This window comes from Stylophora pistillata, chromosome 11 (genome assembly GCF_964205215.1).
Source record: "Stylophora pistillata chromosome 11, jaStyPist1.2, whole genome shotgun sequence".
Taxonomy (NCBI): domain Eukaryota; kingdom Metazoa; phylum Cnidaria; class Anthozoa; order Scleractinia; family Pocilloporidae; genus Stylophora; species Stylophora pistillata.
In genome coordinates this window covers 28114344-28131447 of record NC_142529.1, presented here as the reverse complement: position 1 = coordinate 28131447, position 17104 = coordinate 28114344, and the positions used below count along the sequence as shown (strand labels likewise).

General features: G+C 39.3%; 2 protein-coding genes across 2 annotated transcripts; both read left to right on the top strand.

Annotated features, from left to right (window-relative positions):
- Positions 1 to 11064: 11064 nt before the first annotated feature.
- Positions 11065 to 11877, top strand: LOC148720986 (uncharacterized; the record flags this gene model as incomplete). The annotated part of the gene is made up of 1 exon (XM_088737719.1): positions 11065 to 11877. A coding segment is annotated over one exon (813 nt), but the record flags the coding sequence as incomplete, so codon positions are not given.
- A 3542-nt stretch (positions 11878 to 15419) lies between these two features.
- On the top strand, positions 15420 to 16378 carry LOC148720985 (5-hydroxytryptamine receptor 1B-like). The gene has a single exon (XM_088739249.1). The coding sequence runs from the start codon at positions 15420 to 15422 to the stop codon at positions 16359 to 16361; it is 942 nt and encodes a 313-aa protein (XP_088595375.1). The 3' UTR covers positions 16362 to 16378.
- Positions 16379 to 17104: the final 726 nt, after the last annotated feature.

Here is a 17104-nt window from a genome sequence, read left to right as displayed (position 1 = left end):
AAGGTTGACTTGTCAGTTTTAGCTTTGTAGTGTAGAATTTTCTGAGATTTGTCGGATTTAGACCAGTTCATTACCCTCGTGGCTGGACAAAGGTAATATATATCTTAGTTTCGTTCTCTTTATTGTGCTTTAGTAAGATTTTGATGTATTTCATCGAGACAAGCCGATTCGCAAACAGTTCGATTTTCTCACCAGTTTCTTTTTCATGTATTACTTTCTAGTTTTACGCTTCTTTCTGTAACCTGCTGAGGATTTTAAAGAGACATTATAATTCTGCCAGCAGTGTCTTAGTGAATATTTTCGGGATCAAATTATTTATCGTGCGAAAGGTCGCTGGTAACGCGGGGTGTACCTGACAAGTTAAAGCGACAATTTCTCTGATGTTTTTCAAACAAGTAAACAATGATCAGGAAGTCTTTATATGATTATTATGTAGGAAGTAGGGTTTTAGTGATCGTCGTAGTTGTGTAGTTGTTTAGATGAAATATTTCTCGTTGCAATCACAGATAACGTCAGTCCAAGAAAAAGGAAACGAGTACAGAATAATGTTGACGACAAATTTCACTGGAGGTGGAACACAGACCAAGACATTACAAGAACTGTATTGTTCCCACTCTCTGGTTGGCAGGCTTCAACAAGAATTTAAAATTTCTTTCCTGAAAGTCTACATTCTCCTCTCTATCACAGCATTTCTTGGCAAATCTCATATCCTTGTTGCCCTTCACAAAGAAACCTTTCTTCATCCGCCGTCCAAACTCTTGTATCGTTGTCTTGCAACAACTGATCTGTTGGTTGGTTTTATTACCCAGTCTCTCCAAGGTGCTTTTTTCAGTCGTCATCAGGCTCAAGTACAAGATCGTGTCCAGTAACAGCCGAGCCAACCAAATGCACCGTGAACATGGCGCGATACAAAAAGGCAGTGTATAGTGCACTGTGGGTGCAGTTAGCATTAGTAGTTTGTTACGCACCATACTTTATGATGTCAATTGCAGTCGCTGACTGTAAAACATATTCATCACATTTAGTGGTAATGAGGGAAGTAGTAGCTATCTTAGTTTACTTTAACTCAACTTTAAACCCGTTTCTTTACTGCTGGAAGATTAGTAATATAAGACAAGCAGTAAAGCAGACAGTAAGACAAGCACTTTGCTGTCCATGGACTTAAATCCTCATCGAGTTATATTTGTATGAGTACTTTCAAAAGGGAGAGTCATTAAGACACGATTATTACATGAGAGCGCTGGTCAGTTATGTTATTAGATAGGAAGTATTAAGTAGTTTAAATGATATTGTTTTTGAGGTTTTTTCCATAGTATGGTGTGAATATTTTACACGTTAATTTATGTTTTTCATGATTCTCTGTGAATATTTTCCTTAGTTTATGCTGTTTTTACGTTGATTTAAATCAATCATCGAACAATACTATTGATTTGTGTAACGCAAAGCCCTATGGGGCTCTCACTTCTAATCAAGTAATCATTAGAATAAAATGGCCTGCTGTGTCAAAACAAAATCTGGGGCCTTATTGGCCTCGCTTTCGCACAACTCAAACCGGGCCGACCAAGCAGTCCGCCATGTTTACAATCGGTTCATAAAAGTAGAATGAAATGAATTTTGTATCGAGTATAAATAGTTTTTCACCAACCATCCTTCCATTTCCGATCTCGATTAATGAGGCATTTCGTTCATCTCAGTATTCAGCAAATGTATTTTTAAATACTTGGAGGACAATCATAATCGTACAAGCGAATCGCATCAATGAAAATTTAATCACCCGTCGAATACCAGAAAACTGGCTTGATAAGAAAATATCTTCTTGTTTTTTTATCAAAATGACATTGCAAGAAAACAAATTGAATCTAAGGAGTAAAGGGCAAACTTTGGCTTGTCATTGTCCTGGATAATCACCTTGTACCTACTAACTCCAATGAGGAAAAATTTTGACATCTCTTAGAACGAGACAAACAAATAACAGATAACTGTTAGATAAGTTGATCAGATTTAGAGATTTTTCAGGATATTTTGCAAAGAAAAAGTACTTTCAAGTCCCGGTCTTTCAAGTCTTTCAAGCCCCGGCCGGACCAACACACAAGGTCTTAAAATAATTGAGAAGAATATGCTTCCTTTCTATAACATCAAGAAATGGTTAGATATTCTAGTCTTCTCGGATAGGGACGAATAAATGGAGGTCCCGTCTCCTACAGGGTTAGGGGTAGGAGACGTTAATTTCCCACGCACGAGATTACTGTCTGATGGATGTCCTCCCCTGGGGTGGGATGGGCGGGTTGGGATTGATTGTAAAGCGCTGTTGATCTGTCATTGTAAATAGCGCTCTATGAGTGATAAATTGTAAATTGTTGTTGTTTCAAGTACTGATAACGCTGCAAGTTCAAGTAAGACAACATAGATCTTGCTGTAATTAAAGCCGAAAAAATGGATACGGCTGTTTTATTAGGCTGGATTATCAGATGAACGTGACCAAAATCTGACACGAGTTGAAAGGTAGCATTGATCATGTGACCAGTCACGTTCCCCTCCGCTAATTGGCGGATTACAACAGTAGTCAATTTGCTTTTCTTGGCAGTTCTCTTATCCTATGTGCCGTTCACAAGGAATCTTCCTTTTATTATTTGCACGTTAGGAGGGAAGATAGCTTGAACAGACTCGCAAAGCGAAGGATACCTGGAGGATCATAATAGCTTTTTCTCAATGTACCACTACCTTGATGATGAACTGATAAATTATGGTGACCAGTAATATAACAAACGGTGAGGGTGAGTTGCGTTGATCCCCTTTCTTAGGTACACATTCTCCTCTCAATCACAGCATTTCTTGGAAATACTTTTATCCGCGTTCCCTTTCACAACGAATCTTCCCCCAACTGCCGTCCAAAGTTTTGTATCGTTGTCTGGCAACAACTGATCTGTTGGTTGGTCTTATTAACTAGTACCCTGGTCCCAGAGGTTTTCTTCTCTCTGATAAAATAGGATAAAACTCTTCTCCCCGAAAAAATCGGCGCCAAGCGCCGACAACGATCTGCGAAGCAGCGAGCAGTAGGGAGAACTTCTGGTAGAGACCGTTGAGAACCTCACTTTGCTGCATTCAGCTGTTTTGACAGCTGATCAAATCTATCACTTTTCAACAGCCAATAGGAAACGGCAGTATCAAACAAAAAACTTAGGGTCGGGGGCTTTCGTGAATGTGTCGTTACATATGAAACTACTCTAGAGGGGATGGGAGCGCCAATGTTTTGAAATTACTATCTGTTAAAATACTGCTACACGTGCGACAGGTCTCCACCGTGTATCGACAAAGAAATTTAAATTAACTTTCACCTTTACATTTCCACGGTGTATTTATGAATAGAACTAATTACACTCCTGTCAAGCGCTTCAGCACTCGATCAGACGATTTTTGCAGAGTCTGTGGAGAAAACATAAAGATCACTGGCCGTTCACAGTATAATATTTTCTCCGACAAGAATAAAGAATTTCTCGACATCTTTCGGACTGTGGTTGCTTCAGATGTTCAAGACACGAAGGATTTATCTCAGGTTTTATGTCAGAGATGCTATAGAACTGTTTTGAAATATTAAAAACTCCTAGAACAACTACAAGAACTTGAAAGACTTCGACTACACTATAAGGAATCTGTATGGGAAAGCACTGACATACAGCGCGAGAAGAGGTGCGCCAAAGACTCCACGGTTGATAATCATGGCATAAAGAATGCAAGGAAAAAAGCATGTACCTTTCCTGCCGCTCCAAAGAGCAAAAGAAAACTTTGTGTGCAAAATAACAATGACATAGAAGATCCTTTTTCAGCTTTGGATGTTGATTATTTCTGCGATTCGAGGGATCGAAAACGTAGTTGTGCACGAGCAGAGGTGAGAACATTCGAAGTAAACTCGATGATTTCTGTTACATTGTCGACACTCTTGTAACAGGTTTTACCCTAGTCCCAGAGGTTCTCTTGTCTCTAAGTTGAAAATGATGGACTTGCCGTAACCAGTTGGCAAGATGGCGAACACATCTTCACGATTAAGCAAAGCAAACAAAGCGTCGTTTTGTTCATTTGCGAGTTGATCTATCTCTGGAAAACGATTCTCCAGATTCAAATGACCTATTGTGTCAAAATAACGTTCCGATAACACCATGTTCTGATGATAAATATACTGAAATTTGTCTTCTTTTAAAGCATGTTTACAAGTCTCGTGGAGCAATGCGATCTTGTGGTGTGATACTTGCCACACTCCCGTGTATAATATTGGCAATGCAAAAGCTACCAACTGTCCGGTCCCTCGGTACGATATCGGAATACTACACCCTCCCCCACATATTTTTTCACTGGCCAATCACTGGTATCGAAAAAAACAGCCAATCAGATCGCCACGATCATCAGCTGAATGCACCAAAGTGAGGTTCTCAACGATCTCCACCAGAGGTTCTCTCGACTGCTTGCTGTTTCGCAGCTCGTTGTCGGTGCTTGGCGCCGATTTTTTTAGGGAGAAGAGATTTATCCTATTTTTTTTAGAGAGAGGAGAACCTCTGGGACCAGGGTACTTAACTAGCCGCTCTACCTTTTTAATTTCCTGCACTCTTGAAAGCTGGATTCTTTTCCGATTCACACATGATTCACATACTTGCATAGCAGGCTATGTGTTATGCAAAGTGTCTTTATTTACTTTAACGGCCACAAGCGTGGAAAGAATTATCGCCCTGTTGTTGGGGTTGAGATACAAACGAATCTAGTGACTTTAAAGCGCATATGTGATATTGTAGCTCCGTTTTGGGTTGCATCCCTTGTCTGTGCTCTCTCTTACATCAGCAGTTGTCTCAGTCGCTTCCTACACAGAGCTTTTCAAATTATATTATTTTATGATACTATATGAGGCACAAGTTATTCATTGAGCAAGTTTTTATTCGTATTTTTTTAAAAAAGCGAACGAAAACACTAGAACCACGTCTTAATGTTTTTCAAGCGATGGCACTCACCATAAACACAACAGTACATAAAAGAAACGATGATATGAATTCATGCATGGTAATGAAAAGCTAATGAGCCTTTTCGTTGGACTTTGCCGTCTTGTCTAACCACTTAAAGTTGTGGTGAAGGAGATCTGATTGATGAATTTTTTTCTTGACGGTAAAACAATAGAGCACATGACGTGAACGTCATATTGCAATACCAGCCGGTCAAAACTAATGAGACAGTACTAAATTTAAATTTGTTCAGCTTAAATGGAAAAATGACCGGCCTTTATTCTGGGGCCTTTAAAAGGCTGAAGCTAATTAAAACGTCACAATATTGCTTTAAACTTACAAATCGTTTCCTTTTATTTGATAATGTAAATACAAGAAAGATCATTGAACGCTAAAAAAGAATTGGCATGTTTCCCATTTAAAAGGATTTCGCGGCTGCATGTTTAAAGAGTAAACGTTGGTGAAAAGGCTAATGACCAAAGCAGGGTTCCATCACACATCTTAGAAGAAAAACAGACATGTCTTTTGACAGAGTAAGCAGTTCGTATAAGGGCTCTTGCCATGTATCGAACATGGCACCATGCAAAAAGGCTGTGAACAGTGCACAGTGGCTGCAGTTGGCGTTAATTGTTTGCTATGCACCATTCTTTATAGTGGCAGTTGTGGTCGCTCAAAGTAAAATATAATCATACATAATCGTCGCTCGGGACGAAGCAGTTGTCCTCATGTTCTTGAACACAACATGAAACCCGTTTCTTTACTGCTGGAGGATTAGTGAAGTAAGGGAGGCAATAAAGCAGACAATCAGACAAGCGCTTTGCTGTCCATGGAATTAGATCCTCTCCTAGTTATACTCGAATTGATACTTCAAAGCTGAGCCACGATTATTATTTGAGAACGCTCGTTGAATATGTCATCGTTGCTCGAGGTTTGCTGATAACTTTTTTTTTTTTTTCACTTTTTGCACGTGAATACGAAAATTCCTAGAACCGGTTCACAATATGTGGTGCATGCCATTGTTAAAATACAAAACTACCGCTACCGTTTTTTATAAAACAATAACATCCTAGAGGAAATTTCCGGAGCGAGAAGTACTTATGGTGCAGCAGGCTCAGGTAAGACAATACATTCCTTGCTGCAATTAAAGCCGAAAACTTGGAGACGGCTGTTTTTTAGGCTGGATTGTCAGATGAACGTAACCAAAAACCGACACAAGGTGGAACGCAGCTAAGATTTTATGACCAGTCATCACGGTTCCCCTTCGTTGATAGGTGGATTACAACAGTAATCAATTTTTTTGTCTGCTGTCAACATTCGCCTCTCCTTCACAGCTTTTCTTAGCAATTCTCTTATCCTAGGTGCCGTTCACAAGCATCTTCCTGTTATCCGCCGTCAACAGATTTTGTTAGCACATTGGGAGGAAAGATAGCTTGAACAAATTCGCTGTGCAAAGGATACCTGGAGTTGTGGATCCCATAACTTTTTCTTAATGTACCAGTGCCTTACTGATAAACTGATGAATTTTGGTGACCAGTAATATAACAGAAGGTGAGGGTGACTTGAGTTTATCCCCCTTTCTTAGTGGTGCTCATTCTCCTGCCCACAGCATTTCTCGGCAATTCTCTTATCCTTGTTGCCTTGCACAAGGAATCTTGCCTAGCAACAACTGATCTCTTGGTTGGTCTTGTCAACCCGCCTCTCTACCTTTTTGATTTTCTGCACTCTTGAAAACCGGATCATTTTCCGATTCACACATGATTCACATATATACATAATAAGCTATGTGTTATGCGGAGTGTCTTTGTTTACTTTGACGGTCATAAGCGTGGACAGAATTATCGCCCTGTTGTTGGGGTTGAGATGCAAACGAAGAGTAACTTTGAAGCGCACATAAGCTATTGTACCGTATTTCTTCACCTATAAGCCGAGCGATTTTTTCAGTTTTCGACCCAAAATTTTGGGAGATTTTTCACGGAGAACGGGGTTCGGCTTATAGCCGAGGGTTTTACATTTTAAAAATATACAGTTGCTGAATAACTTTACCCCCCCGGCTTGTAGTCAAGTTAGCAATGAAGCAGAAGTAATAAAACACAACAAAAATAACTTCTGAATATTGGTTATTCACTTTTATGAAATTGGTGGCTCCTAAAGGAGCCGTTTGACGGATACGTGCAAGGGCTTTCAACCCAATGGTTTACTCGCCATCCGTTTCGTTTTCGCTGTCTGTGTCGAACTCGTTCTCTTCTATGTATTCATCATCTACTTCTGGGGTTTCCTCAGAGTAGACCACGTCGTCCTCTGTTCCGTCCAAGGCATTGGAAATACCGCAGGTCTTGAAGGATTTGACAACCATCTCTTCGGGTATCTCTGCCCATGCTTCCTTGATCCACCTGAGGACAAGATTTCTGCTTGGCGCCTTCTTCTTCCCAGCTGGGGTAAACTCAAATGGCCCAGATGTCATCCACGCCAAGTACTTTCGGCGCACATTATCTTTAAATGGCTTGTTTAGGCACTTATCCAAGGGCTGTACAACCGGGGTTAGGCCACCAGGGATAACTGCGACGTCAATGTTTCGCTGCTTCAGGTCATCTTTCACGGAATCGGTCAAGTGAGCTCGGAATGAGTCCCACACCAAAAGGGAACGCTCGGCACGGGGCAAACTCTGTCGAATCCATTCTCGGATGCCCTGTTCATCCATCCACCCTTTCTTATGGAAGGAAACACGAAGAGGATGCGGCACAACCAGATCTCTCGGTGTACGGACGCCTTTGAAGATGACTTTCGGTGGCACCTTTGCTCCATCGGCAGCAACAGCAAGAACGACGGTGAAGCTCCGCTTTTCCGCTCCGCAAGATTTTACTGGCACTGTTCGGCTTCCACTGAATTCCAGTGTTCGGTTCGATGGCAGCTCAAAACGCATGGGTGTCTCATCCATGTTGTAGATGCGGGATAAAGGGTAGTCGGCGCGTCTTCTTGCTGCAATGACGAAGCGATGAAAGCACACAATGTTCTCTTCGAGATCGGCGGGCAATCGCTGGGCCAGAGTTGTTTTGGTTCGCATGCTGACCGAGTGGCGTCGTTTCCATTTCTCGTACCATCCACGGGAAGCTTTGAAAGCAGGATCATCGGAGAGCTCTTTAGCTTTAAGGCGAAGGATCAATCCACTCACCGCAATACCTACGAAAAATAAAATAACAATCTTATTTTGCTGCGAGATAACCGTAGATTCGTGACTGCAGCACTCTTTTCGTGACATGTTATGAAATTGTCATGACAACAACATATTTCTGACCAATCAAAGTCTCTGTTTCCCACGCACTGAAAGACGATATCATTCAACTCTTCAAAAACTCTTAAAATTTTAGACAGAAAAGTAAATACCAACCTTGTTCTCTTTGCTGTGAAAACCACTCCATCACTTGCTGGTCTAGTTCGGGATATTTCGGAGTGAAACGGCCCATCGTCGCACGTTTTGCAGACATCTTCAGCTCTCCGGAAAGAATAGTCGCCTGGTCTCTTCTCCAGCGTCGTACCATGGACTCGCTTAGTCCATATTCTCGAGCGATTTCCGAGTTGTTTTCTACCGCTTCAGCTTCCGCGATAACTTTTATCTTGAAAGCCATACTATACGAGGAACGGCGTGCTTTAGGCATGATGATAAAAAGTGACAGCGACGAAAGGTATACTCGATAGATTGATACTTTGAAACGTTTAACTGAGATTATTATTGTTGTTGTGGTTAATCTGTTGTCGCGTGGTAGTATTTATACAGTTCGTTGGATCAATTGATATTCATATCTCTTGATTGGTTCGCTTTTTTTCTTTTGTGTTTATTGTAATTCATTAGGTTTTGTGTTTAGTGAGTCAATTTCTTATGTTTTCCGTGAGGTTCGCTTGCTCAAATGGCCAGTTACAATCAATAATTTCGCTCTCGGCTTATAGCCGATGGTTTTACCTTTTTTTTTGGGCAGCTTGAGTGTAGCGTAAAGACCCTGAAAGTCAGGGTCTCGGCTTATAGCCGAGATCGGCTTATAGGTGAAGAAATACGGTAGTTCTGTTTTGGGTTGCATCCGTTGTCTGTGCTCTCTCTTACATCAGTAGTTTTCTCAATCGCTTCCCACACAAAGCTTTTCATATTATATTATTTTATGATATTATAAGATACTCAGGCAGTTATTGGTATATTTTATTTCTTAAGCTTATCACGAAAGAAAGCGAACGAAAACACTAGAACTACATCTTAAGAATGTTTTTCAAGCAACGACACTCGCCATAAATACAACAGTACATTAATGAAACGAAGATACGCATTTACGCATGGTAAAGGAAAGCTAACCAGACTTTTAGTCAGTGGATTTTGCCGTCTTGTTTAACTTTCTTGTTAACGTTGCTCTTAAAGTTGTAGTAAAGGAGATCTGATTGATGAATCTGTTTCTTAACGGTAAAACAATTTTGATTCCTTCTTCCTTCTAAAATAAAGCAATTGACGTTAATGTCATATTGCGATACGAGCCGGTCAAAACGAATGAAGCAGTAATAAATTTGAATTTGTTCAGTTTTACTTGAAAAATGACGGGCTTTTTTTTCTGGGGTTTTAAAATGATGAAGCTAATTAAAACGTCACAAATTGCTTTTAACTCACAAATTGTCTCTTTTGATTAGATAATGTATACTAAATACAAGGAACATCAATGAAAGCCAAAAGAAGTGGCAGTTTCTTAGTTAAAAGGATTTCGCGGCTGCATTTTAAAGAGTAAACGCTAGTGACAAGGGTGATGACAAAAACAGGATTACATCACGTACATCTCAGAAGAAAAATAGACAGGTCTTTTGACAGAGCAAGCAGTTCGTATAAGGGCTCTATAAGGAAAGGGACCTCTATTGAGGAAGATTTTTAAGGTAGATGTTATTAAGAAAGTAAATTGGTCGTGGCTGGGCAGGTGCTGTGGAAACAAAATAGTCTCTTGTCACAAACAGTTAAAATTAGCCTACAGGAAAAGACCCTTTTTTGTCTTAAAGAAATACTGTTGTCTTCTGTAAAAATTTTATTCAAAATATCCTTTCAGAAAATGTTAAGTATCAATGGTTTTGTTTTGATACCAGATCATTTGCCTAAACTTTCTTGAGTGAATTTGTTCAATGGGAAGAAAAAAACCACAATAAAATTTTCCGTGGCAAAGAAACATACTTTATGCAATTTATTTACCATCTACCCTTCTTAGACAGTTCGCGTACTGAGAAGAAAGAGTTTCTATATCCAGTACTGAAATAATGATAGCAATGACTGTGTCCGTCATTCTGATTCAGCCTGAGATACCTAGAGAGTAAGCAAACAGGTTTAGAAAACACCTTTGTTAAGTAATAAAATCTTCCTTTTTTTTTTGGTGTAAAAGGAGAATTGTCGATGTGCTTCTAATGAAGTCAGTTCATATGAATATTGTCCGAAATTGAACGTAACACTCCATCTTCTCCACTCAGTTAAAGGTGAATTTTCTACCTGAGAAGATATAGTTGACAATAATTTGGAAATAATGATAGTATCAAAGATGTATGTACATTTCACTCTTGATGCCGGCGAATTCATTCATATTTTGGTCACTTCACCTGAATGAACTTTCATCAATGTGGGTGCTAATCAAGTTTTCATCTTATTTGTGTGAAGTTAAGACTTGAATCATTAGCCGCCTCAACAAACTGGAATTGCGAAGTTAAATAACTTGGTCTGAGAAAAAATTGAATTCGTAACAATCTCCAAATTTATCATATCATTTAGATGTAAATTAATTCGAATATATCAAAATAGTTTTGTATCCGAGCGATTGTTTATCGCACTGTTAAAATACTGATATTTTAGCTGTCTCTATTTTTTCCTATTATTGCTATTTCATCTCTAAGGTACCCAACAGTTTTTTGACGCACTTTAAATGAGTAAACGTTGGTGAGGAAGTCTTTATGTGTTTATTTAAAGAAAAATTCAGTTATCGTCGCTCGGCATGCGCTGTTTTCTACGAAATATTTCTTGTTCCAAGAACATACAACCTCTGTACAAGAAGAAGGAAACGAATAGTAATAATAATAACGCCAACAAAAGATCCAAGAAGAGAGGTGGCAAGGAAAGTTCCTCTCGGCGAGGTGGGAAGACGACAACCTGAATCAAAGGGGGTGTTGGGATTGGCTGAGGAGCTGGACGGAGGTACCCTCGCACACTATTGCGGGGATTGTAGAGTTATACGAGCAGCTTACACCAACAAAGCTGTATACAGCGATGAAAGTGAGAACAACACAGGTCAATGCTATTATGTGTAGGATGTGCAACAAAGCACACGAGAGCCTTCCCCGTGTCCTGCCCGGCTGCCCGGCTCTCGCGCAAAAAAAGTGCTTGTCGAGACACGATGCGGCCCTCAAGGTCTTGTTTTTCGAGAAGCTGAGGGATTTGGAACTGATAGATGCGGTCCCCCCCTGGTACTCGTCCGTAGATCCTAAACCAGTCTATGAGTCCCAGGAGGCCAAGGCCTTCTGGGATATTCCAGTGTATGCGGAGCGCAGTTTTGTGAAGCAGAATAGAGTAGATGCGCGTTTCATTTACGTCAAGATGAAAGAGGTGATAGCTGTGGAGATGTCGTGCCCGTGGATAGACAACGGGCTGACGAAGACCGCGGAGAAGACTGCAAAGTATGGTCCTTTGAGGTGGGAGATGGCTCAGCAGTATCCAGGATACACCATCAAACAACATAATATCATCATTGATGCCCTGGGTGGATGGTCGAGAAATGTGGACGTGTCTATGATAGAGTTATTCGGAGGCCGGGGAGAGGGGATCCTAAGAAGAATGCAGAAAGCTGTCCTTTCGAACACCTTGAACATTTCAAGAACTTTTAAAATTATCACCAGATAGCTAAGGAGCTCACTTATATAACTTTTAGAGACTTTTCGTAACTAAGTTTCTTGTATTTATCAGATTATTAGATATATATATGTATTTTATGATTTAATTTTTATTGATTTATTTATTTACGTTTTCAAAGTTTAGAAAGATTTTATTCCTACGCGCAACCCGAGCCACGTTTATCGCCCCTGTCTGTGTATGATCTTATGGCAAACATAAGTTTTTACAACTGTCGGATAATAATAATAATAATAATAATAATAATAATAATAATAATAATAATAATGGGAAAGCATGTTTTTAGAAGAGATGCTGGAAGTGGATCGAAGTCACATGATTTTGTTAATGTCTTCGCAGCTAGTTTCTTTACCATATCCAAAGTAACTTACTAAAAGTTGTGAATCTGCACATCGCACAGAGGTCTGTCAATAGTATGAGATGAACTGAGGTCATTCTTAGGAACTCTCTCTGTAAATGCATTGTGTATCTTGTCAATTTTACTGATGAAAAAATTGTTGAATGCATCCGCGAGGCTGATGGAATCAGGAAAACAGGAAGGATAGTGTTGTACTTTCTGTTTCTGAAGTAATTTGTTAACAGTTTTAAATAACATCCTCTGATCACCTGAGAAATCACTGATAACGGTGGTGTAATAAGATGATTTCGCTGAGTCTATTAAATTGTTAACAACGCTGCATTAGTGAACGTGTAGTTCGCGATCACTTGGAAGTAGGGTAGAACGCCACTTTCTTTCTAGTTTTCTTCTAATGCGTTTATTTTGAGCAATCTCAGTTGAATACCAGCTGGGTGCTGATGGACGAACTGTAACCACACGTTGCTTGATATGTGCATGTCGGTCTAACAACAAGCGCAGCACGTTATCATATTGATAAACCAAGATGTCTAAGTGATAAGATGGTTCTTTAATTAAAGCGGAATTATTAATGTCATCACAGAGGGCATCATAGTCAATTGAGCGTAGTTTTCGATAGTTCCTAGTTTCCTTCCTGGACATAGGTTTCTGTAGCAGCAGATTAATTTTTACAGCAGAATGGTCTGAGATCACGGCGTCAAAAATTAAACTATCAGTAAAGAATGCGTCATTTGATTTGGTAATCGCAAGATCGAGAGTATGACCGCTAATATGAGTGGCTTCGGTGACATGTTGCCTGAGATTGTAGGACTCCAGAATATCCACGAACCTTCTAGCTTGAAAATTATCGCCATCATCCACATGTAGGTTAAATACGGAACAATATCGACAACAAATTCACTAGAGGTGGAGCACAGGCGAAAACGTGTGGAGAACTGCTAAGCTCCCACTCTTTGGAGGGTGGGCCTCAACAAGAATCAGCAGCAGTTAACACTCTCCTATCCATCACAGCGTTTCTTGACAATTCTCTTATCCTTGTTCCCCTTCAAAAAGAGTCTTCCCTTCAGTTCTCATTGTTTTCATGACTAACTTCATCGGAAACCTCACTGAGTTCAGTTAACAGGTAGGTGGCACTATCATTGACAGCATCCTCTAAATCGATCGACGCTAAAAGCTTTCGTCTTCTATATAGGTCGTAAAGGACATCTGAGTCGAATAAAAACCCGAGAAAAAAATTCGAGATTTGGTCCGCAATGTTAAAAATTGGCAGATGGAGTGACAGCTTCGACTCCATTTTCTTTATTCTGAAAGAGCGCGCCCTTTCAACCAATGACAGCGCGTGTTATATCCGAACTCTATTATAAATTTTATTAGATAGTAAGAGATAAGAAGCTCAAATAATATTGTTGTTCGAGGTTTGTACATAGTCTGTTGGGAATATTTCATTTGTTAATTTATGTTTTTTTGTGTTGTGAATACTTCCCCCATCAATTTATGCTTTTTATGAGATACAATGAAATATATGAAGTTCATATATTTTGTACTGCGGTATTAGATACATATGGTGCACGATCCTCGCAGTAGATAGCGCTATTTAAGCAATAGCGAAAATCAGACCTGAAAAAAATCAGGCCTGTACGGGATTCGAACCACTGACCTCTGCGATACTAGTGCAGCGCTCTACCAATTGAGCTAACAAGCATAGCGCTATCTACTGCGAGGATCGTGCATCATATGTATCTAATACCGCAGTACAAAATATATGAACTTCATATATTTCATTGTATCTCATTTATCACTTTCACGGGTTTATTACGAATCAACTTAACGGCCTGCTCCCAGTTGGCTTGTTTGCTCAATTGGTAGTGCGCTGCACTAGTATCGCAGAGGTCAGTGGTTCGAATCCCGTACAGGCCTGATTTTTTTCAGGTCTGATTTTCGCTATTGATTAAATAGCGCTATCTACTGCGAGGATCGTGCATCTTATGCTTTTTATCTTTATTAATGTCAATCATCGAACAATACTACTGATTTCTGTAGCGCAAAGCCCTGTGGGGCTGTCACTTCTAATCGAGTAATTATTAAAACAAAATGGCTTGTTGTGTCCACTACATAGCTTTCTTTTAACGGAAACAACTGAAAGAAAGGCAATAGAATCACTAATCATATCTTTTCAAGAGTATTGTTCGTGCTAGCTAGCTACCAATGATCATGAATACGGCAAGGCACAATTGAAGAAAGATATGCATACATTTTACTTTCATGTTTAATCTTCTTTTAGCAATAGAAAAGTATTCGATAAAACTTCAAAGAGTAGTTAGACAGAGTTTTTTTAATTTCAACGTTTTTTTCCTAACTTAAAGAAAGAGGCTTACCATTGATGCCATATTGCAAAACGAGTTGCATTGGTCGACGTTTAGTCTCGGATTTGTTTCTTATCAGAAAAATTTCCGTAATGCTTTTAGATATGTAAAGAGGTTCCGTTGCTTGTGTATGTTAAACAAACTTTAAGAATGCGTATGAAATAAAATTGACCATAACCGGCTGTTTTAGTTTCTTTATTTTTAGCTTGCTTAGGCTGATAACGATTCAAGCTTCAACTTTACACAAATGACATGTATTCATAGTTAGTAAATTTATTTTCCGAGGGCCGCAAAGTTATTAGCCTTTGGTTATCAAGTGTTAACCCTCTTTAGATAAATTCTTTATTATTATTATCATTATTGTTGTATGAACATTTGATTGACACCCTAACCTGTCAATAAAACTAAGTCAGCTTACGAGCTGGTTCTCGTTATCAGCATTGCGGTACGTCGTACTGAAGCGTTGATAATGAGCGCCTCGCCGTGGGCTAAGTAATAGGGGATAGTTTGTCGCACATAGAAAACAATAACAATGTTCCAGGTGTTTATATAAATTTGCCTCTTATTCCATTTTCATACGTGATATACCAGACTAGTTAAAGCGACGAAAATAAGCTTTTTGACACAACAAACAAATTTGTCTGTGACGTTTCTTAAACGAGTAAAAAGTGATGAGAAAATTTTTATCTTATTATTATGCAGGAAATGAGTAAGTTTATAGTGATTGTTGTTGTGTTGCTGTTTTGATGAAATATTCGTTTTCGCTACAATCACAGATAACCTCAGTTCAAGAAAAAGGAAACGAATACAGAATCATGTCGACAACAAATTTCACTGGAGGTGGAACAGAGACCAAGACATTTCAAAAACTGTATTGTTCCCCCTCTTTGGTTGGTGGGCTTCAACAAGAATTTAAAATTTCTCTCCTAAAAATCTACATTCTCCTCTCCATCACAACATTTCTTGGAAATTCTCTTATCCTCGTTGCCCTCCACAAAGAGTCTACCCTTCATCCGCCGTCCAAACTCTTGTATCGTTGTCTGGCAACAACTGATCTGTTGGTTGGTCTTGTTGCCCAGCCTCTCCAAGCTACCTATTGGATGTCCGTGGCTCGCGAACAATGGATTCTTTGTCGATACGCATATGACGCCAAATTTCTTACAGGCTATACATTATGTGGAGTGTCTTTGATGACAATGACCGCCATAAGCGTGGACAGACTTCTCGCCCTGCTGTTGGGGCAAAGATACAAACAAATTGTAACTTTGAAGCGCACATACATCATCATAGCTGCCTTTTGGATTGTATCTACTGTCAATGCCTACACATTAGATTACCGTATAGTCAATTGGTATGGCCATATAGTTATACCATCTTGTCTTGTTATTTCAGTCGCCTCGTATATAAAAATTTTTCGGGGTCTCAGTAATCATCAGGGTCAAGTACAAGATCATGTCCAACAACAGCCGAGCCAATCAAATTCACTGAACATGGCGCGATACAAAAGGGCAGTGTATAGTGCACTGTGGGTGCAGTTAGCACTGGTAGTTTGCTATGCACCATCCTTTATGGTGGCAGTTGTAATCGCTGACAGTAAAACATATTCATCACACTTAGTAGTATTAAGGGGAGCAGCAGGTGTCTTAATTTACTTTAACTCGACTTTAAACCCTTTCCTTTACTGCTGGAAGATAAGCGAAGTAAGACAAGCAGTGAAGCAGACAATAAGACAAGCGCTTTGTTGTCCATGGAGTTAGGTTATCCTCGACTTCTTTTAAACCTGAAAGTGTTTACACAACTATTTTATGAAAACGCCCGTCAATGTTATTAGATAGGACGAAGTAAGAAGTTCAAATAACATTGTTGTTCGAGGAACTATTTTATCTGTTAATGAATTTCTTTTTGTGTTGTGAATATTTTCCCCTTTATAGTATGCATTTTATGTTTATTAATGTCAATCATCGAACAATACTATTAATTTCTGTAAAGCAAAGCCCTGTGCGGCTCTCACTCTTAATCGAGTACTCATTAGAACAAAATGGCTTGTTGTGTGCACTAAATAGCTTTCTTTTAACGGAAACAACTGAAAGAAAGGCAATGGAACACTAACCCTATTTTTTCAAGGGTGTTGTTCGTGCTAGCTAGCTACCAATGATCATGTATACGGCAAGGCATAATTGAAGAAAGATATGCATGCATTTTACTTTCATGTTTAATCTTCTTTTAGTAATAGAAAAGTATTGGAGAAAAGTTCAAAGAGTAGTTGAAGGGAGTTTTTTTAATTTCATGGCTTTTTTCCTGACCTAAAGAAAAAGGCTTTTTATTGATGTCATATTGCCAAACGAGTTTAGTCTCGAATTTGTTTTGCTATCAGAAAAATTAGTATCTCTTGTGACAGAAATAAGCATTACTTATTGAATAAGGGAACGTTGCTAAAAAATTTTCTGTGATAGCAATGGCACATACGTCTATATATATGTCCTTCATTCTGATTCAGCCT

What these genes read in the sequence shown, in the direction of transcription:
- LOC148720985 (XM_088739249.1), top strand. Translation starts at nt 15,420, where the DNA reads ATGTCGACAACAAATTTCACTGGAGGTGGAACAGAGACCAAGACATTT.